Below are 24,882 nucleotides of genomic sequence, written 5' to 3'. Positions count from 1 at the left end.
CGTGTCTGAAGTGAGAAGGTTTAATATTAATACCACGAGTCATGTACTCCAACATGGTATGTGAAAGTTTCAACACCAGAAAAATGTCACTTAAAGACGTTTAGAAGAAGACCTGTTCGTTTTGTATACGTTGACAAAGTCGATAATTCTATGCCGACACTGCTGAAGGGGTAAACAATTCTAGGAATTCAAACAGGACGTCGTCAGCAGGACATGGGTACAGAGAGTGGTGCTGTTGATTACCGAGGACGAAGATAACTAACTATCGATAAGAGGTTACTTCGTCAGCACCACCCGTCTGTCTTGTGCTGAGTGCTGACCCACTTTCAGCTCTGACTGGATCAGGACATTGACCTCCCCTCTCACTACATTGCAGGCTGTGATGAATTATTTCATAAATAACTACTCTACTGCTGCTCTACACTGTTCTAAAACCCGTTCTTAAATAATTATTGCCGTGCCAATTTTATTTATTTCGTTTATTTATTTATATTTTTTTAAAAATCAAGTGGTTTTCCCAGTGACTACACCCATTTTACATAAGACGGCAATATTGCGTTTAAGCATTAAATACTAAGTACTCGTCAATAAACTATTTTTCTATATGTGTTAAGTTGAGTGCGTATTAGTTTGTTATAGCAAATACAATAATACCTATAGTTTTCTTACACGTCAGTGATTGAAATTATATGATAATCAAAAATTACCAAACAATGGACTGATCCACAATGTCAAATGGGAAATTCATTAGGAAGGATAAAAACAAAGAACTTCTAATCCCCATACATGTATAGAGAAATCATAATCTCATAGTATCGTAATCATATAGCTATTTTATCACCCTTAGAAACAAAATGACCTTCTAGTTATTGTGTACCACAATACCACCATAGGTATAGTTATTATCATCTCTAAGTATGATAATGATCTTCTACCTATTGTGATATTTCACGATCGCAATGGTATAGTTATTAATCATTCCCTAAGTAGTTAATGATTGTACTTATTCTGAAATCGCACTATCGCAATGGCATAGTTATTAACATCCCTAATTAGTATGATAATGATTTTCGACTTATTCTGATATCACTACCGCAATTGTATAGTTATTATCATCCCAAAGTATGGAAATGATCTTCTACTTATTCTGATATCTCACGTTTTCAATGGTATAGTTATTAACATCCCTAATTAGTATGATAATGATTTTCGACTTATTCTGATATCACTACCGCAATGGTATAGTTATTATCATCCCAAAGTATGGAAATGATCTTCTACTTATTCTGATATCTCACGTTTTCAATGGTATAGTTATTAACATCCCTAAGTAAGATAATGATTTCCTACTTATTTTTATATCACAACCGCAATGGTATAGTTATTATCATCCCAAAATATGGAAATGATCTTCTACTTATTCTGATATCTCACGATTTCAATGGTATAATTATTATCATCCCTAAGTTTTATATCACAACCGCAATGGTATAGTTAGTCATTAACAGATCTTATTACTATATTAGCTTTTAGTTATTTAGTTTCACACTATCACAATTATAGGATACAGTTATTGTTATCTCAAATAATCATAATTGGTTTCTTTTTATTTTGATCTCTATTATTATTATCTCTATTTTATAGTTATTACCATCCCTAAGTATCATAGTGAACTTCTAGTTATTGTAATCTCATAGTATCTTAATAAAAAGATTTCCTTACATAATACGAACCATATTATAATTAGGTCCATGTCGGAATAATACAATGACGTTAGATTAATTCTAATTTTTCGTCTCAACTGCTTCTATTTTTTTTCTAAATATTCTCATCTCGCTGATTTCCCTTATGGGGTTTCTCACGTCATGGCGAATAACGTAACTTTTATCTCACATTACCTTAATGGCATTCCTTTTATCTTAAAATATCTTATTAATTTATAGTTTTATTATCAAATTATCTTTCCATATGAAGAAGATATTTTGCGAATATCGCAATCCAGCTTTAGAAAGAATCTGTACGTTCAGAAATCTGATCGCAGAGGTAGCAAACTTGAACTAGTCATAAAAACTTTTCTATACCTCCTAATAGTAATGTCGTCTGGAGGGCGAGAGAATATAGAGTGAATCCAAAATCTACGAAATTATATATACAATTACATCTTCAACTTAGGCCGGCTCAATCACGTTTCTTCGCTTCAAGAAGCTGCTGGGACATTACCCATGGAGACTGTGTACAGGATGTTATCGGGTTCTATGGTTCATAATATTTAACTTTCAAGACACCTTAGTATCTTTGTGAGCAGCATTGAGAAGGAGGATCTGTTTACGGAGGAAATCTCTTAACGCAGGACCTATCATGGCAGCTTGTGGCATTTATCGAAATGAGGTTGGTTTTTGGGAGGAGGAGCTTCTCATATTTCGACGCTAAGCTGTATAATGACTACTATTGTTTAGTAATAATGTTGTCAGTATAATAACCACTATATAATAATTAACTCTGGTTTCTCTTCAGAGCGAATAAATCGTTCGTCTTTTACTAAAATATTATAATGTAATTATACGTTAAGAAAGAACTATTTATAGATGTTTTTTAAAATGTAACAGTATACTATATAAAACCCCTTCCCAAAACACATGGTAAAATAACAAAAAATCGAAAAATATAGAAAATTATATTTAATTGTTTATTCACGGAATCACTATTTACAATACAGATTAATACAATTGAATGATGGATATTGGCCAGTAATTTAAAGCTAATATTGAGTTAAGCTAATACTAAGTAAACAATAACATTATTTGATTAACGAATATGACATACAAATTAATAATGCCAAATAAATAATAACGGATAATAATATTTTAACAACAATTCAACACAACAAGCAATACAACAAAAATAATAAATAAACATTATAACATGCATGTAATTGTGCTGTATGACTAGAATTAATATTAGATGATTAGAATCAATAAATTAAATGGAATAATTAATTAAAACTATCAAATTATGGGCACAACAAACAGTCGAAGAATAACAGATTTAAATACATAACAGCAGCCAACCATACTAGATTAAAAGTAGGCTATATATCAATAAATACGCCTAAGGTATAATATATCAATATACAATATATATATATATATATATATATATATATAAAGTATAAAAATACTTTCTCCAAAATATGTCTACTAATTATAACCTACATTGTTTAAGACGTATACATTGTAATGATATATATTACAATGTATATCATGTATATTATTCCTATATCATTACAATGTATACGTCTTAAACAATATATAATTAGTAGACATATTTTGGAGAATGCATTTAAAGTATTTTTTGGCTTCTTAGAATCTGTTCTTGATTTTCGGAAGCCTGTGAAATTCCCTTACATACATGTTCATACACAGGCTAATATACGTCCAGGTACCCTTCTCTACTTCAAGCTGCATTATCACGTTGCTCGTGGTTCTCTCATCAGAGTTTTGATTTTTAGTAACACCAACCCTTCCCACCATAGTGCCGTTATGTGTAGAAATTGAATGCCTTGTCAAAATTATTGTATGAAAATAAGCCTTGACATTAGAGAAGTATAACAGCCAGTTCAGAAAAGCTAACGTTAAGAGCTCAAGCCTTTCTCAGATGTAAAGTGAAAGAATCCAGGAACTAAATATCATATACGTAGATCTGAAGAGATGTCATAATATTTGCTTGAAAGAAAACAGAATAATTTAAAGATCTTAATAGGTTGCTCTTTGAATTATGAGAATCCACCACTAACAAATTATGCGCATTGGTTTCATTCATTAACTTTTAAATATGTTACGCTTTATTATTTCTCAAATTCAAAAAAAGGGCGTAATACAAAAAATGAAGGGTTTGATAAAAAACTTGCGTCGAACAAATAATGTTATGTACCTTTTTTAGTCAACGACTTTAACTATGCTTCATCAATAATTTAAGAAAACATTGAAAGCGTTTCTTTAAATAAATTTAAGTTGTTATCTGTGATGCAATGAATGGAAGTCTGTGGTTTTTAGGTGTTGTACTTCTATAAATTCCAGGTAATACTGACACATAATAAATAAAAAGCAAGAATAAAAAGCAAGAAAGACAAATCACAAAAACATTTCCTATTCATAAAAGTCCCCTAACAACAACGGGAAACAAATAAAAGAGAATTTAATGGTTTAGATTCCAAAATAATAATGACTCATAAGTAGTGATAGGCATTTGTCTAATGAGGAAGCATTTGGAAGATAGAGCAGATAAGCAAAGTGAGGAGTGAGAGGGGAAGGGAGCAATATTCCAATCAATCTCTTTAATTAGTTCCAAAGCTTTAGTGGTGTGGTAATTAGGTCAATGACCTCATACTGGAGATTACTTTGACTTTAATAGGTTTAGACAATATTGTACCAGTATGCAGGGATACGGAGATTTCGTGGTAAAAATGCTAAAGATATTGTAAAAATAATTTTTTCTAAACCTTGCACTTACGGTTAGCAGTAGTTACGGAACAGAATTACAAGTATAGGCTAATCAAAAAACACCTAGGACCCAGTTTTTTTTTATAATTGTACTTCCCTTCCAAGCCCATGAATAACTTTTGTGATTGCGTAGTTTAAGTTGCAGAAAGTTATTATCTACGTGATATTAGTACTCGAAAGACGCAGCCTAGAAATCAATAAATATACACAAATTGATCATAGCTATTTACATAACAAGTGGTGTAATGGTTTCTATTACAACACTGTAGGGAGTGATACGTATAGATGCGATGTAATTCAGTAACACTCAAGTACCGTAATAGGTTTTGTAATGTCGTAGGTTTACATATGTGTAAGTAATATGTTCAAGTGTAAATAATAAATGACGATTTATGAATTGTTTTTTAACAAATAAACAAATCATTGCTTTGTTTATGTATGTTTGTAATGGGCCAATAAGAATTCAACTGTAACGGTATTTTGTACAGAATTTTTAAGAGCACTGTACAATAACTGCCTACTGTAGTACACGTTGTTAACACCTTCACTGCGACCCTATACCGAGTGTTCTTGTCTCGTGTCAAGAGGATACTTCACATTAGTGCGTCTGCCGCGGTCAATGTGTTAAGCGCTTCTGAAATATTTCATTACTGAAAGTAAGACTATTTCAAATTTAGGTAAAAATTTTGACTTAAAATATATAGCGTTATTATAAAAAAACAACTGTAATTTGGAATAGAAAGTGTAGGCTAATAAAAATAATTTAAATTTATGATCCAACAATGTAAATGTGAAGGGGTGGATACATTTCTTATAATTAAAACAAATATTAATGATGGCATTATTTCTTCCAAACTAATATTATTTTGATCATAATTTTATTTCTATAACTGAAAGCGGCAAAATCGATTCTCTTTTTTAGTCTTTAAGTATTAAGGGCACTCCGCTTATTGTTACAGATTATTTTGAAAGAAATAGTCCATAATAACTGCCAAACATTATAATTTCAAATGTAAGAAGGCTGTAAAGAAAATAACACGAACTTAATTATAATTCATTATAAATTATTGTTTTAAATAAAGCAAACAATCTGTGTAAAACACATACATAAGTATTAAACAAATACAACGATAATTAGTTTTTAAAACCGCCATAGCTTTATTTACCATAGAGATGTTTTATCTTTGTTTCATTATTAGTTTTTCTCTTGTATGAGATATTGAACAATGTAAATGGAAGAGGAACTTTAATCTTTAAATGTTACAATACAATTTCATACTCTAGTTTATCTTCTAATTCAACCGGTTTAAATTTGTTAAATTCGAAACTTTAATTTTGGTTTATGTTATCAATTTTTATAGAATTTTTACTGATGAATATTTATAATTTTTCACAAGTTATACTTAATGAGAACTCAACGATAGCCAAACACAAAAATATTATTTTAAAACATTTTATATATGAACGTTTTGCATGTGATGTTGCATTATATAAGATCTGATAAGATTAAAGAATAATCTGATTCCGATAGCCAATACGCATATAGTTTTAATTTATTAATACATAATGATATAATACACCTACACACATAAATTTCAAGTGCATTAGGAATTTGAAGATATGTGTTTTAATGTAGATTTGCATATTTTAGTATTGCGTTAAACTAATACACAGTTTTAAAACCATGCAATAGAATTCGTAAAAATACATTAGTTTAAAAAATTTCATAAAAGTGAGAAATTAACGAAATAGTAGGGCGTAAAATTAAATCCTAGTGGTTATACACTACAAGAACAAGATAAAATATGTTACACATCAAGATAAAATATGTTACACATCAAGATAAAATATGTTACACATCAAGATAAAATATGTTACACATCAAGATAAAATAAGTTTAAAACATAACGGAGATTATCGTTTTCTACAGGTTTTAAAAATCAATTTCTAAAAACCATGAACAATATTCTATTTATTGTAGTCATCAAACTGTTTTAATAATTCCAAGTACAAATTTACTAAACATTTTGCTATAATTCAGTTTAGTTGTTACTGTTTTATGTAACCCTTTGTCGTATTATTCCTGTATTGTTTTGTGTTCTTAAGACTTAGTAAAAATTGAGAAATTATTTCAAGGACATTATGCGTTTGCAACAATTTAGAATAGAATAGAATTTATTTTTGAAAATATTAGAATAACACATTATATACATTGGTATACACAATGTAATACATCAATAAAGTAACCTAAACTACCAAATGTATACACAATGTACAAACTTAATGAGCAAACTTAAATAAAAATGTAACATTCTTGTAAATAAAATTAAAACAAAAACACTCGTAAATTAAAAGAAATATTTTCAAAAATAACTAGGGCCTCTAGAGGCAAGTGCCTGTGGAGAGGTTCCTTTTATTACAAAAGTATTTTTTAGCTCAAAGAAAATTTCAATAAAACTTTGATTTTTTTATAAGCTCCTAAAAAAAATTGATTAAAAGTGTGCTGCTGCAGTTACAAAGCAAATGAAAATCCACTTAAATAAATTCAAATAAACACAATTCACTATTCATTGCTGATTGAGGCTTTGGTTATTTTTGCACGAATAATTAAATTTAACAATTAACATTGTTTCTGAGTATTGTTATGACAAATGCGGTGGGTCTATTTCTACCTTTCGTCTAGTACTGATACATTTATTACATATTTCATTATAGATAGTCAATTCTGAGATCAAGTTCGATATTTTCTATTTCCCCCTAAACACATTGAATTTTGGTTAGGAATACCAACACTAGGTATCATGCTGCTGTTTTAGGTTTACTGGCCTACATTTATTTATGTACACGCTACACATATGTTATCAAAGTCAAAGTTGACAGATACTTGGTCATCAGATTACATGTTGATTTGGATATGTAAACACATGTGAGATTACATGAGAAACGACCAAATTATAATATAATTGATGGACACAGAATAACGCCTCTTTGGTGTAATGGTCGGCATTCTCGTCCGGCGAGAGAGAGAGAGATCCGGGATCCAGTCTCGGTTCGGCGGGAAGTGATATTGGTTGTGTATCGACCTATTGCTACATAAGTACATATACATTATATAAACAAATTCGAAAAATATTATGTTTTACTGATATACGGATACACACATTTATATTAGATATAAGTTATGAAATATGTAGTAACTGTATCAATACTAGTTGACAGCTAAAAATAGACACAGATATTTTCCCACCGAATTTGCCCTAATGATACTAAAAAACCATGATTCTTGTTAAATTTAATTATTCGTGGAAAAATAACCACGGCCTGAATCAGTAATGAATTGTGAACTGGTGCAAACTCTATATGTCCTTGACATAAGTTCTCAAGTTTTACAATGTCAAGAAACACAAAACAATACAGGAACAATACGACAAAGGGTTACATAAAACAGTAGCAAATTCTTAACTTGACTGAATAATAGCAAAATGTTTAGTAAATTTATGGTAGGAATTATTAAAAAAGTTTGATTTAAAATGTGTAAGAAACTATAATCTCCGTTATGTTTCAAATATATTTTATCTTGATGTGTACAGTTTAGTAAGATTTAATTTTATAAGTTAAGCGAAGGAGGTTTGTAAATCGCACTTTTTCGTTTTTTTCTCAGAATAAATTCACTGAATGCTTTGCTTCCCCAATAATGGTTTTAAAATAAAGTGGCCAAGTTTTAAATGTTTAAATGCACCGAGCTCAAGTCCCATTTGTCCACAATTTATCGTTGTTGCTCAATTTGAAATGGTAAGTGATTTTGCATTAAATAGCCCATCAATACTTACCTTAGCTTTACATTATATAGTACATTGATACCGTTGGTACAATTGTACCATTTTTCGTTGTTATCGACATGAAAACTGGAAGTTAAGAAAAAATAAAGGAATAACAGCTAATTTAAAATATAATCCCAGTTATTGTAGCTTTATTGCTTAGTTTGTGGTTAAATTCAGAACTTAGGTATCTTAAGTTTTTGATCCAAGAGTAAAAAACACGTAATGCAGATAAGTTTATTTTGCTTGGGTTGGGCCGAACTAACATAACTCCTGTATCTCCTCTTTCAGAATTAGAGAATAAAATCCAGAATTTGTCGTCGCAATAGGAGTAGAGCCACGGAATTAAATCGTAAACGCTTTCGTTTTATCCTAAAAGTAAAAGTCATCCTCGGCTAATAGAAGACATTATTAGAATTTCTAGAATTAAAAGTCATCAATTGTATCTTGTTTATCTCTATAAACCATGACACCATAGCCTTAACACAATCTTCCACAAATTGAGGCACGATGACGCGGCAGGTGATAAGCTACCTCTTATCGCTGGGGACATAACCGCGAGGCGGCTGGTTCTATAAAGGTGCCGGTTTTTGCAAGTATTAGACTAAGTAGTTGAGTGAGCCGCGCGGCCGTTATCACTCCGATAAGCCACTGATAAGAGCGATAACAGGGGTCATCAGCCGCTATCATTTGCGGTTCATTGCTCTCGAGCGAGGATTGAATACGATTCTTCGTCAGCAACAACAACGTTTCTACAGTATTAGAATCTTTGAGGTTTTTTCTGCTAAACTTTAAATCGTTTTTAAAAGGCAAAATTAATACTGAATCAGAACTTTTGGCTGAGTGGTAAGATTAAGTTAGGTGTCATTCTTAAAGTATCTGAACAGCATTTATAACATCTCTGTTACAAAAAGATAGCTGAATATTCCCCTTCTCCAAAGGAAGGGGGGACTGTTTTTTGTTTCTAATTGGAATTAATGCCTAAATCATTATAGCATAAAGCCCACAATCATTTTCCATCAGTTTATAATATTGAATAGTTAATTTTAATCAGAAGTGTTGGCTGAGGAGTAAGGGTAAGTTAGGTTTCATTCTTAAAGTATGTGAACATCATTATAATAAATCCCTGTTACAAAAAGATAACTGAATATTCCCCATCTTCAAAGGGTTTTTTTTGTGTTTAATTGGAATTAATGCCTAAATTCTTGTAGCATACAACCCACAATCATTTTCTGTCAATTTATAATTGAATAGTTAATTTTGATAAATATGGATGTTATAAAGACGTTTTAAGAGCGTTTAAAACGGTTGTGAATAAAAATATGAACCGTTCACGGTTATGAAAAATGAATGTACATCTGGACCTAAAAATTCCTAAGACTATTTTTTAAATATTTTTTCTATTCAGAATACTATTACCGTAATGTTTTTGTCGAAAATGCCATAATAAGGTCTCATTTGCATAGTATTGTATTTAGATGCAGTTGAAACTCATTTTTGATAATTAGCTGAGCGTTAGCGAAGCATATTACTAAAGGGGTTTGAAAAATGTAATGTCTGGACGTCTATCTGCACGATATCTTATAAACGAACTGACCTATAGACTTGAAATTTTGCATGAAGCTTTATTTAGCCTACCAAAAACTCGTTGAAGGTTCAAGTCACTACGTGGGATTTTGCTGAGCATTAACTCACATTTTTAAATTGGTCTTATATGATAGTAGACCAATTTATAAATCTGTAAACAAACTGAGTAAAATCATATGAGATTTTAACATGTGACACTTTTGTTCATACAGTAAAAAGTAAAATAATAGAGTGGAAAGTTAATGTTCACTCTTGCACTGTAGTAACCTCCCTAACTTTTGTTAATTCTGTTATGACTCTTAGAAGCTGGTATATAATTAATGGCCAGAATAAGGAACATTTACACATATAAAATATTTGTTAGTTCTAAATATATTAATAATTTATCTTTCAACGACAGAGACTTCTCAATTTTACAAAATACGCGTTGTAATCCCTTTCAAACGGCGTTTCGAATAATCTTGAATAAGTTACTCTCATTCTAAAATATATTCCCGTCTATGGAACTACTCCTAAAATTTGTTTTTTATATTTAAAGACCACTTTTTTGAAGCCAAGAAGACAATGAATTTTTATTGACATATTTTTATGAAAATATCCGAATTTTCCAGCATTTTTTTTTTACTTGGTTTTAGCATAGTCCGTAAGCGGAGAGCAAAACTAGCAGCCAATTTTGTACAGTATTATAATTCGGATCCCACCACCTATAATACCATATACCAACATGATTCGGTAGTATTGTATTCTAACAGTTCAACAGTGTGGGGTCCGATACCTCCTAATCACACAGCACCGACAAAATATCCAGAGTCCCAGAGGACCGATCGGTAGAGAGTGGGGAGACGCTCGCTGGAGAAGTACTCCGCCATATTGTATTGTGGGCGTTGTCTGTTGTGAGAATCATTACGACTTATTTACGCCCACGTGTAAAGCGGGTTGCGTCAACAGGCTCGCCAATGGAATGAAGGCGCACGACGACGCGCTGTAAATTGCACTTGAAACGCATTACCTCAAATAGTAGGTATACAGGACATGCTTTTAACTGCTACCTTGCTACAGAACTTTTCTTAAATACGATGATAATTTGAACTTATTTTTTTGAGATAAGGGATTGTAACTTCCTTTGTCATTTGTATATGTTTTGTCCATTAATTGTATAGTTTTAAACTAATTTGTTGGTGTACATAATTTACTATAACATCAATAGCTGTTTTAATTTTTAAATATTAGTTGAATTTTTAATACGAGTATTTAAATAACGTTCAATTCTTCATTAAAATACGACTATTGTTAATTATGTTAAGAATAAAAACAACGCTGTGTTAATTATTATTCTAATAAAACTAAAAAGTTGGCAGCGAAGTCCAAAACTGTTGGTGTAAAGGAAGGAACCTACTATAGAAGGTGTTGTCAAAATTGCAGTAATTAATTTTAAAAGTTATACTGTTTCAAACTGTATCTAAAACACAAAAATTTTCATTAATTCTGAAAACGTTTCATGTTTGCTTTTGTAAATTAATGTTCCAACATTTTGCAACTGGTGCAAACATTACATTTAATCTTTTAGCATTAATTAAGAGTATAACACCTTAAATGCAAACACAATTAAGGTTTTAACTGAACGAATAAACTAATTATAAGTCTAAGTTAAAAAATAAACATAGTAAATTGTACGTGGTAGGACACATATTCCAATGTGGTTTTCCTGTTTTGAAAATATAAATTTAATATGGGTTAGAGCAGCTGCGATATACATTACTATATTGATCTTCGCAGTGTATATATGCTTTGATATTAAAACTGTTAAAGAATTAATTTTTAGCTATTGTATTCTACTACTATAATACTACCTACTACTATAATATTGTGGTGTATTTTAAGGAATACGGCATTGAAAAAGTAAAAAGGTTTAAAGTAAAATATCCCTTTTGACTTGTTTGTAAGCAAGATGGATTTCACGTTTAGCTATCATCTTGAGATGTAAAACTAAAGATGCAATATTAGATTAGACTGTTAATTTGTACGGGAGGCACTGATGGTACTATGGCGATGGCTCTAAGGTTGGCGTGATAAAATATTCATAACTTTTTTTTGTAATTTTTGTAACTTAATTTTTGTAAACTCCATCATCAGGAATCATTATAATACAAAATCGTTACAGGCGTCTACATTTTTTTGCATAAACGTTTACATGGTGTAATTACAATCAATAAAAAATTATGTTTGTAAACATATTCATTTGTAACGATTCAATGTCACTGTATACTTTTAAAACCCTTGAACGGCCGTTATATGGAAACTTTACGGGATATAAAAACACTTCAGATAAAACATTATTGTAAATGACCTGAGAATTTACTTTTAGGTTTTGCTCTACAATACATACATAGCCTAATAACTGAGATACAACCATTCTTTTTCCGTAAATAAACGGCTACTATTTTGAAACCTTAAGAGATAATATTGTAATTATAATTATGAGAATTTAATACAATTGTTTGTATATTGGCCTTATGGGAAGTCAGTAAATTTGTATACAATAATATGAGATTTTAATATGTGACACAGTAACACATGTAGAGTCTAACGCAATTAGTTATAGAATTCAAACTTTGTATAGAAACTCAGCAAAGCTTTACACAACACGTGTGTGGCATACCCTCCTCTTGTAATATTTAGTCCTTACATTTTAAGTTTAACAACATGTAGTCTAATGCAATTTGTTATAGACTTCAAACTTTGTATGGAACTGCAAAGCATCTTGTTACACAACACGTGGTGTGGCATACTCCCTCTCTTGTAATATTTAGTCCTTACATTTTAAGTTTAACACATGTAGTCTAACGCAATTAGTTATAGATATTCAAACTTTTGTATGGAACTCAGCAAGCTTGTTACACAACACGTGGTGTGGCATTACTCCTCTCTGTAATATTTAGTCCTTACATTTTAAGTTTAACACATGTAGTCTAACGCAATTAGTAGTTCAAACAAACTTTGTATTGATGGATCTCAGCAAGCTTGTTACACAACACGTGGTGTGCATACTCCTCTCTTGTAATATTTTTAGTCCTTACATTTTAAGTTTAACACATGTAGTCTAACGCAATTAGTTTATAGAATTCAAACTTTGTATGGAACTCAGCAAGCTTGTTACACAACACGTGGTGTGGGCATACTCCTCTCTTGTAATAATTTAGTCCTTACATTTTAAGTTTAACACATGTAGTCTAACGCAATTAGTTATAGAATTCAAACTTTGTATGGAACTCAGCAAAGCCTTATTACACAACACGTGGCATACTCCTCTCTTGTAATATTTTAGTCCTTACATTTTAAGTTTAACACATGTAAGTCTAACGCAATTAGTTATAGAATTCAAACTTTGTATGGAACTCAGCAAGCTTGTTACACAACACGTGGTGTGGCATACTCCTCTCTTGTAATATTTTAGTCCTTACATTTTAAAGTTTAACACATGTAGTCTAAATGCAATTAGTTATAGACTTCAAACTTTGTATGGAACTCAGCAAGCTTGTTACACAACACGTGGTGTGGCATACTCCTCTCTTGTAATATTTAGTCCTTACATTTTAAGTTTAACACATGTAGTCTAATGCAATTTGTTATAGACTTCAAACTTTGTATGGAACTCAGCAAGCTTGTTTACACAACACGTGGTGTGGCATACTCCTCTTTTTGTAATATTTAGTCCTTACATTTTAAGTTTAACACATGTAGTCTAATGCAATTTTGTTATATAGACCTTCAAACTTTGTATGGAACTCAGCAAAGCTTGCTACACAACACGTGGTGTGGCATAACTCCTCTCTTGTAATATTTAGTCCTTACATTTTAAGTTTAACACATGTAGTCTAATGGCAATTTGTTATAGACTTCAAACTTTGTATGGAACTCAGGCAAGCTTGTTACACAACACACGTGGTGTGGCATACTCCTCTCTTGTAATATTTATAGCTCCTTACATTTTAAGTTTAACACATGTAGTCTAATGCAATTTTGTTATAGACTTCAAACTTTGTATGGAACTCAGCAAGCTTGTTACACAACACGTGGTGTGGCATACTCCTGCTCTTGTAATATTTAGTCCTTACATTTTAAGTTTAAAACATGTAGTCTAATGCAATTAGTTATAGACTTCAAAACTTTGTATGGAACTCAGCAAGCTTGTTACACAACACGTGGTGTGGCCATACTCCTCTCTTGTAATATTTAGTCCTTACATTTTAAGTTTAACACATGTAGTCTAATGCAATTAGTTATAGACTTCAAAACTTTGTATGGTAACTCAAAAAAAAACAAAGCTTATTACACAACACGTGGTGTGGCATACTCCTCTTTTGTAATATTTAGTCCTTACATTTTAAGTTTAACACATGTAGTCTAATGCAATTAGTTATAGACTTCAAACTTTGTATGGAACTCAGCAAAGCTTGTTACACAACACGTGGTGTGGCATACTCCTCTCTTGTTATATTTAGTCCTTACATTTTAAGTTTATAAGAATTTGTTTTAGGCGTCATTGAGCTGTATATCAACATCTAAAAACGTAACAAATATATCAGATATTTCTTTCGGTTTACCGCATCTGGATTTTAGAACGGAAAATGAATTTAACCGAATGAAATTATTTAAATTGTCCATATCATGTTACCAAATTCTAAAATATATCGTCAATAAAACTGCCAAAAATAGCGGTTTTATATTTTGAGAACTTTGTTACATATAAATACTGTACATACATTTGTATACGAAGGTACCATTCTCGTTCCCTCTGTTGTCACCCGTGATTAATATTTGGTTTTTAATCAACATTTATTTATCGTAAGAATAAAAATTAATAGGGCAGATAAAAAAATAACGTTTTTACATTCTCAAGTCTTAAATATAAAAATGCTCTAAAGTGAAATATTTTTATACAGAGATTCTACGTCAATCGTTATCAAAAGAAATGTTTCATCCAAGAGCTGAGATATTTCAAATATTCTGTCAATGAATTGGTTGGTATCTTAAACATGTAACTTTAATAATTATTCAATCAAAGGTTAGAGATGAGCGTGATTAGCTGGAATAGTTTTCTATCGAGGATAAAGGGAAATCGTACAAGCAGAGGGCAAAATAGGTCTATGTGTTTTGGAAGTTGTAAAATACCGGAGTTCTAGGCGAATGTTGTGTTAAAAAGCTAGTTTTTATCAGACTAGTTAGGAATTGGACCTTTTTTCTAGAATTCGTAAAATTCAGTGTTAAATTCCTCTTTTTGATCTTCTAACAATAATTTATATGTTGAAGTATCACTTAGACAGGTCAGTCAGCCTTTAAAGTACAGTCTTTTATAGTCAGTGATGTTCTGAATAACGATGGTGTTGATTATGTTTGAAGACCATTTTACCATTTCTTTTCTCCTAATAAAGTGCTTTTCTTTCTTTATAACTCAAACATTTTTCTTTTTAGAGAGAATTAAATGCAAGATTTGGAAGTTTTTAGGGTAACGAGAGTAGTATTGATGGACATTAGTTCTACAGGCGAGGCGGTAAGCCAGGACGTTTCCTCCCAGAACTGATCTTGAATGTCAGAATAAATCCATGTACGTTGGACTGAAGTGGAATTTGGTTATGATTAAAATAAAAGTTTATACTACATCTCTTGCAAAAACAAGATCATCATCTACGAAATCTACATGCTTGAATTTAGAAAAGGCCAATCCTTTTGAAAGTATCGATATTTCAAGCAGGTTTCAGAAGGATTTAAAAACTTTTAATGTAATTCTTTAGTACACTTGCTTTAGTTACATTTATAATTATTTACTTTGACTATCATCTTCATTGTGTTGGTAGTTGATGGATTGTCTATTACCAAAGTTACTTTTTGTGCGGATTAAATAAATCCTGAAATATGGTTAGAAAAGAATTACCAAATTACATATTTTCCATGCACGGTTTTGAAAATGTTTTGAGTAATGATTCGACTTTTGTGGACATAATGTTTTCAGCGTCTTTAATTATTAATTAAATTTGTTTATATAAACAATTTTAGATACGCTTACTGTTATATTCTTTCAGAATTTAATTTGTATTTGAATTTTATGAAGGCAGAGCAGAAATGTGTATGCTCAGATAAAGGGTGAGTAGTAAATACGATAATATCATTATGCACACTTAGATGAAGGGCGTGCACGGAAAACTTGGAACATAAACCATGTAGAGTAATACCAAAATTCAAAAAAGCTCTTAAAAAATAAAATATTGCTGTATAAAACAGCAATCTTTTTCAAGTTACGTTAGAACTGTAAAATAAACATGACATTCTTGTGTTCATTATGTTTTCTGTGTAAGAAGGAGAACTGAAGAAGAGGTAAGAAAGAAGTGGAACAATTAATAAAGGAAAAAAACTAGTGTATAATTTACCGAATGGCTTTTTCGTTGAATGTTTGATGAAAATCCAAAGTGTATTATCAAAGTGTGGACAATGTCTGGAAACACTTAATACTTTATATTTTAAAACCATAGAAGATGAAATGTATAAACTAACAACGCTATACGGTTAACTTAAAAGATCCAACTAACACTTCACATTTATAGTTATTTTCTTTCTTTTCGAAATCAGATATATCGTGTGAATTTTTTTAAACTTATTCACCATTAAGTTTAATGCTCCTATTTTATGATTCCATGAATAATTGGAGCTCTTTTGAATGAAAAGGTTGGTTTAAATATGGTTTTCTGAATATTTGGAATTAATTATTATCGGTTTTCATTTGTTATTGTAAGGTCGAGGAAATTGATTTTTGTGCTGGATAATTGTTTCTTTTTAAATGTAGTGTTGTTATATGACGATTTTAAAATGTTAAGAAACCGCTTCATCATTACCTTCTAAAACACAAAATGGTATCAAATATCTGTGCCATATATTTGTACCATATTATAGCCTAAATTTAGTTATGACTATTGATAATGCAAACAACGCCATCGTTCCTAATTTATGCTGAAATAAGTTTGATAATAAACCTGAAAAGGGAGAAACAGCAGCTAAACCGCATGTTTTTTAATAATAAAAAAGCGCATGAAATTTTGAATTATATCTAAAAAAAACAGTATTGTTTTACCATAATTGTTGGTATTTTCATTATTTTATCGGTTTCATTTTGTTAAAATTTATTTTTTGTAAGGCATCTTTAAGGTGATAAGGTATAATGTTTTATGTACTGGAATGTTTGCGTATATGATTTCCATGTGGGCAGTTCTATGTCAATACATATATTGCGCTTGCAGGTATTTTAATGTTTTTGGTTTGATTTATTAATTTATATGTATTGGAAATGTGTGATTGTTTTCTGATGAAATATCTTTATCGGCAATTAATAATTATCTGTTACGGCAATTATTCTTCCGGACCTGTACACAACCTGGCATGGACGTTCTCAAAGTGCAATAATTGCAGTTTTGTACATTTCATTCCTTCTTCTAAATAGAATATAACATTTCTAAAGATTTGTATAGCTGAATATTTATCTCAAAATCAAATGCAATAATATTAACACACATCACACCTCATGTCATAAGTAGGAAAATCCTTCAACAAACACAAAGCCACAAGCCTCAACCGATTACATTGAATTAGTCATTGTTGGAATTAACTGTACTGCAGAAATATTTCCCAAGAAAGTGGATAAGATATGTTGATTATATCTTCGCAGTATTTAATAAAAAATGAAAACCTACAAAACTTTATCTCTACCCTAAATTCATTTTACCCTACCATTAAATTTACATACGAAATTGAGCAAAACAATAGTATACCATTTTTAGATGTTTCAGTAATTAGAAACCAATCAAAATTTGAATTTGACATTTACAGGAAACCGACGCATATAAATAGATTTATTGTCAACGAATCTTACCATCCACCTCAACAAAAAAGAGCTAGTTTCAACTCAATGATTTACAGACTTTTGAATACTCCACTATCTATCGATAACTAAAACAAAGAGTTAAACTACATAAAAGATATTGCTATTTTTAACGGTTACACCACACAACTTATTGACAACATACTTCACAAATCAATCAAAAGACAATTAAGAAAATCTAGAACAACATTACTACCACTTCAAGATAGGCCTAATAAACAAGAATTCATCTGTACAACATACAGTAACATTTCAAATCAATTGCAGAACATCTTTAAAAAGCATACAAAAAAATCTATCACTTATAAAACAAACAACAAATTATCACAAATATTAGGAAATCCCAAGGACAAAACCACATTCGAAAACAAATCAGGAATTTATGAAATTAAATGCAACGACTGTGATAAATTGTACATTGGCCAAACTAAAAGGAACATTAAGACACGATTCAAAGAACACTTTGCACATATAAAATATGGAAGAAATGAAAAATCTGCTGTGGCGAATCACTGTATTGAATCTGGACACACCATCTCTAATAAAAATTTACGATTATTAACAGAAGTTACTAACACAATACACTTAAATGCTTGGGAAACATTTTACATTAACACAAATCAAGAAAAACTTATCAATAATGAAGAAGGACCAATTCAAAATTCAGTTTTACTCTCATTTCAATTTATAAAAAAATTAAAATTTAATTCTGATTAAATATTTTATACTAGCTAACCGTACATCCAAATTGTTTACCACATGTTATTATAAAATTAATTATTATTACAAAAATGTAAACATTTGATAATTTGTGAAGTGCCTGATGATGGAATCTTTGATTCAGAAAGGCCTTGCACAAAATAAAAAAATTATATATTGGAAAATGTTGTATTCCTTTATACTAGTGAATACTACAATAAACCGTTTTTCCAATGCTCCAAGATTCTACATTGTACTGCAGAAGATTTGACCGTAGAATATTCGAAGACAAAAATATAATAGTTAGCATTCACTTCCGCGTACATATGGTTCTAGGTTAAAAATTAAATGGCGGACATTATAAATCAATCCTCCGCCCTCGGTTCTTTATGATAGACGATGGTAAGTTCATAGTTGGTCATAATAATAAACATAGTTAAAACTCATACAATAAAGTAGTAATACATACTTTATCCTACAAAAGGGATATTTAGCCTTTCCTTTCCTATAAGTTTTTAGTTTATTACAACAAATTGTAGGATATATACTTTATCCTACAAAAGGGACATTTGGCCTTTCCTGTCCTATTAGTTTTTAGTGAATTACCACAAATTATAGGATATATACTTTATCCTACAAAAGGAACATTTAGCCTTCCCTTTCCTATAAGTTTTTAGTTTATTACAACAAATTATAGGATATATACTTTATCCTACAAAACGAACATTTATCCTTTCCTTTCCTATTAGTTTTTAGTTTATACAACAAATGATAGGGTACATGGAGTACTTTAAACTCTATAGATAAATATTGAACCTTTTTTATTTTCTTGAAGTGTATGAATTATTATCTCATGGGAATTGTTTCATATTCTGTCCAGACAATACTTGTGCAAAATAATTATACTTTAAAAATGTATTATTTGTTACCAGGAAGAACATAATAAAAATATTATCACTATTCTTCTTTAGTATCAAATTCTAAATATATAATTAATTTTTCTATTTTTGCTTGGAAAACCGTTGATTATCGAAATAAGTGCGGCAATTATCTAAATAGTATTCTGAATTAAACAGCTTAACAGGGCACTGGACTAAATATTATGTCGAAGATGAAATGGTGGTTGTTAAAAAATCGTTGATTTTAAAGCCACTAATCGTGTCTAAAATACAGTTTTAAAACGTAACGATACTTATTTTACTACAGCACTGTAATAGAACAGAAGAGCAATTAAAGAAGTGTACTACAGTGGTGGGTAATTATTACTACATTGAACACCCTTACGATGACATTTTAAAGTTTACGAAATATATGTATAGGCTACGTTGCATAAGGTTTGTTTTAGAGGATAGAAGGATTGTGAAGGAAATAGGGGTTTTTATATTACTGAACTATAGCAAATGTTCGGATATGTTATAATTACTTTGTTTATATACGTTTTAACATACCTTTATTTTAATATATTCATGGGTTATAACAACACACAAAGAAAACACAAAAATAATTGACCAGAATGGTAAGTAAATCATAAAATACATTGTAAGTGTTTTTAAAGTTTTCCTTTTTATCAAAACGTGCAATTAAAACCAAACAGTATTGAAAAATTAAAACGCTCAGATTGACATTTTACATTTCTTAGATGAATAACATAAAATTAGTTACATTTTGTGACAATTTGTTACTGTAAAGAGCCTGCATTTTATTAAACACTCTCTATATAAAATGGTATTATAATGGCATCGGTGAAGGGCCTCCTCTTCCGCCAGCCTTTTTTCCGTAGGACCTGATATATCCGCAATAATGTCACTCTGGTCCAACCCTTTATGGAAGGTCCCATACGTCTGCTAATATGGGACCTTCCATAAGTCATTGATGTGGGATATGGGACTGATATGGGACAGTCGCTTAAGTCAACTGTCACATATCCACCCGGCGCACCCCTGTCGTGGATAAGATTAAAGAACGACATGAAGATTTTATTTGATTTTCGAATCATATAAACCAATATCCTTAAGATAAAAAGATTTTTCTATAGTGTAAATAAATAAGAGTACGGGAGACAGTAAATGACCTTGTAGTTACCCGCAACAACGTCATAACCTAAGATGTACGACTTACTTATCCCCAGCTCTGTCTTGTAGGTAATCAATTAAGGCATAAAACATGAAGATTGCATTTCTGATCCGAAGTCCCGTAGAGCACTGCAGTAGTAGTACTTGCAACTCATTGATAATAAACAACACTTAAAACTATGGGAAGGCGCGGCCATAGAGAAACAATATGATGATATAATTTTGTTACTCTATGGCGCGGGGGGCTACATTAAAACAAGCTCCGCTCGCTTGATTATTATGAAGAGCGTCGAACATGCTCCTAACCTCAATCTCCTCACTTACTATCAGTTGTATCGCTTCCCACTATGTCTGTGCTACGAGAGCTGCGGATGCCGGACAGATCTTTCACCTATCCGACGTATGGTAGTCGTCATATTGTTTTAAACAGGTAAGGGTTTTATGGATCAGTTCTATTATTCTCTTCTCTATTGTTCTTTTTATTTATGTTAACAGCAATGTAAAATTTTTGAAAATCAGCCGAAACTGGAAATTATGTTATTATATTATTTAGACTAAAAATATTTTAAGGTTATAATTAAGCAAAAATGTTTTAACGCAATTTAAACTGGAAAACTTGAAACTAGTTATTACATTCTGTCTTCTGAAAAAAGAATATTTTAAACGCTCTCTGGCACAAAATACAAAAATCAATTCTTAAAAAACTCAACATTTATGGACTCGTCGCTAAGGTTATACTATTATACTAATCGGTATAATATTGCATTAGTACAATTAAAATGATAACTAGCGCAACAAAAAATCAGTAACACTACGTTTCGAGATGTGCAATCTGATCTCCTCTTCAGGTAAATAGGTAAATATGTATTTACCTGAAGAAGAGATCAGATTGCAGATCTCGAAACGTAGTGTTACTGATTTTTTTGTTTAAATGGACTACGGCAAATGTCCGAAAAAATCCTGTTTCCTTCCCAATCAATCCATCATCAAAAATAAATTTCAACAAAACAAATCATAACATTTTGTAAATGTAATACGAAATTTGTTGTATATACGGTTGGCTTAAAAGAACAATTTTTTCAAAGGTCGTAGACTAAGCAGAACTCGTCCTGAAAAGGAAATCACCAAACGGTACCCTATATTTTATTGAAAAATGTTCAAAGATCTTATATATTCCAATGTCTCTTTCCTTTAGTGAGAGATCAAACAGAAAAGGAGAGAGATTGTGGATTAACTATTGTCAGTGTTACCGGTATTAATTTTGAAATCGAAGAGAGAAAGGAGATACCTTCCGTGATGACTGTTATGCCTGACAACAATGAAGTGACACATATGCGATGGTTGCCGGAGTGGCCGCAGAGCGCTAGTATCGTGGGAGGGGGGCCTACAGAGTGGTGTCAGTTCGGCACGTGTCCCCGACCAGCGCGCAGCCAAGTGTATACCAGTGCCGCCCGCCCCGCCGCCGCCGCGTGTGTTGTGAGATGTTCATCTGATAAGCGGGGACATGATCATTTCTAAGGATCTGTTTCTGCTAGGCGACCAGGACTATTTGCGTCTCCCTAAAGACGAGAAGAGGACCATGGTTCGTTCTGCCACCACGAAAAATCAAAGGTATTAAAAAACCCACAACTTATCCGAATGCAAAAAATATAAGTTTAGTTAATAAATGCTGAAAACATTTTGTGATTTTATTAAATTTTCCGATTTTTAATTAATTAAAATTTAATTTAATTTTTTACGTGAATATGTCGTTTTTGTCTTACCGTACAAAACTTAGGACATTTCTAAATTCATGACATAAAAATATTTTCTTGAACATTTTATTTTAAATTTATTTCAAAACGGTTACATATATTTTTTACTCATATATCAAAACTTTTCGTAAAAATATATAGTTTTTTCAGTATTTTTGAACACTGTTTTTCAAATCTTTCATTTACTGTGTTACAATAATGTTACTTTAAACATTTTTACTAATATTACTAAAAACTAAAAATTGTAAAATTAAATGGCAATTGGCGATTTTATAAGTTTACAGTAGTTTCAAACTTTTTTTAACCAAATCAATTTTTAGGTTTACCAAATCAAATTCTTTTCTGAAATTTAACGTTTGTATTTTAAAATAAATATTTCAGTCTTTTTAATATTATTAAATAAACAAGTGTTAGAGTGTTAGCGTGTAGAGTGTAGAGCGGTAAATTCAATTTAATTGTCTAATATTTTTAATCTAGATTTTTATGAAATGATAATGGACTGAGATAAATTGTAAGTACCGTTAATTTGGTGTGTTTAATAGTGTATATTTAATTATATAAAGTAACTGATTATATAGTTTAAAAGTATATAAACTAATTGAGTAAAAAGTAATTTTTAAATGAAATATAGACATTCTGGTATATGAAGTTCGCGCTCCGCTTGCTTACTATCCGTGATTTAGTAAATACTGTACTTACTTTGTGTATAGACTTACAGTGTTTTATAGTGTTTGTAGAGGATTACCGTAGTGAAAATATTATATTATAAGCATTTTTAAATTTTAAAACATGTTTAACGATTATTTGTTATGCGTGCTCAGTTAACCAGAATTGATATGTGATAATTTGGCTTAGTATATAGTTTTATTTATTACTATTTGGCAATATATAAATAGAGATTATAACTATATATCTCTAACTTAGACAGAAATTCTATATACTCGTAGCACTCCATAAAAGTAATGGTCACATTATAAATTGTCCTTACGTTTTAATTAATTAAGATTTAAAAGCAACAAAAATATTATAAAATTATTGATCAAGTGTTTTAAATTTACCTGTTTAGATATCTAATACACAGATTTTTACGAGGAAGTGAATTTTAATTGCATGTAAAGCATAATGAACGGGGTGAAATATGTGCATATAGGAGATAATGTGTGATGTATGACTGTTTGAAGAAGGCACTGGATGACATGTTTGCGCTGTGCAACAAGGTTAGATAACGATGCACATAGCTCTATCGACAGTTTGAAACGTACATACATACTTCCTTCTTGCCCACCTACTTTCTTTTGTTACCAATGTCCCAAAAATCTGTGTTACTCTGTAATGGTGGTGTAAAAATATTCTCTACTCTTAATGTATGCATGTTTCGTCAATAAAATAAGGAAAGAATTTGATATTATGTCATGATTTTTATACTAATTAGACCATTGATGATAATGCAAGATATCAAATCTGACATAAATAACTGAATAATTAGAAACGGAGATAGTAAGGTAACGTGTATAATATCCATAAGAAGTAATAAATCATTAACCTTGTACAAGAAATAGCTTGGACTACTCGGATGTATGCTATATTTGGCTTTGCAAGTATGACATGATATATGTTACAACATCGTATTGTGAAGGAAACAGGATTTTCCGGACAATTGTCATTGTTTTTTGTTACACAAAATCAGTAACATTACAATATCATTGAAATGTCGTATTAAAAGAACAATTTGTAATAAAGTAAACATATTTATTCCTAAATGTGAAATTATTTATACTATTATAATATATAATAGTAAAATTGCTACAATACTATAACTCTACTTGAAGTATTATTCATTTTATTACTTGACTAAAACGTCATTGATACTAAAATTATATCTCCAAATATTGCAGCGTTATCGATTAAATTTTAGCGTTAAATTTGAATTTTAGCGTTTTTTTGAACGCTAAAAATTACATTATGACCTAGTTAGTATGAAATTTCGTAGTAAGAACTAATTATTTTATTTACTGTTTTATAATAAAATGGTGAGTGCGGTATTTATAAATTGAACACATTGCGGATAGAAACATACGTAATGAAATAACAATTACCTGTTAGAATATCTTATGTTACTCTTCTTTTTGTAAAAAATGTATTGACATTGAAATTAAAGTTTTGTAACGTAACATAGGTTCCCTGAAGTCCAAGGACGTCTTATTTTGAACAAAATGACATTCTATGATAAATAGTGTAATTTTTTAACGTTGACAAATGATGTACGACTTTTACAATAGAAAAGGAATTATATAAATATTGTCAGAACGGCGCAGTGCGCCGCGGTCCGGTATTAGGAGATCCCAACCTTTTGAAATTTGATGGAAACAATTTTCTTGAGTGTACTAAACACAAGTTAAGTCGGGTTTCAGTTAGTGTACGAAACTGTGACACTATTGACGCTGTACAATTATTACATGACAACAGAAATTGTATAATATTTGTCACTACTAGGGGAGACCGGGGGAATCGCGCCACACTGTGCAA

The 24,882-nt window shown here is 30.7% G+C and overlaps 1 protein-coding gene across 1 annotated transcript in view; it reads left to right on the top strand.

Moving 5' to 3' along the window:
- Positions 1 to 21,989: 21,989 nt before the first annotated feature.
- LOC124363039 (ABC transporter G family member 21) overlaps positions 21,990 to 24,882 on the top strand; it is a 169,185-nt gene continuing 166,292 nt past the window's right edge. Inside the window, exon 1 of the mRNA XM_046818102.1 lies at positions 21,990 to 22,213. Coding sequence (XP_046674058.1) covers positions 22,107 to 22,213 — 107 coding nt within the window. The 5' untranslated portion in view covers positions 21,990 to 22,106. The remainder of the gene's footprint in view (positions 22,214 to 24,882) is intronic.

This window comes from Homalodisca vitripennis, chromosome 5 (genome assembly GCF_021130785.1).
Source record: "Homalodisca vitripennis isolate AUS2020 chromosome 5, UT_GWSS_2.1, whole genome shotgun sequence".
Classification (NCBI taxonomy): Eukaryota; Metazoa; Arthropoda; class Insecta; order Hemiptera; family Cicadellidae; genus Homalodisca; species Homalodisca vitripennis.
This window is presented reverse-complemented; position numbering and strand designations above follow the sequence as displayed.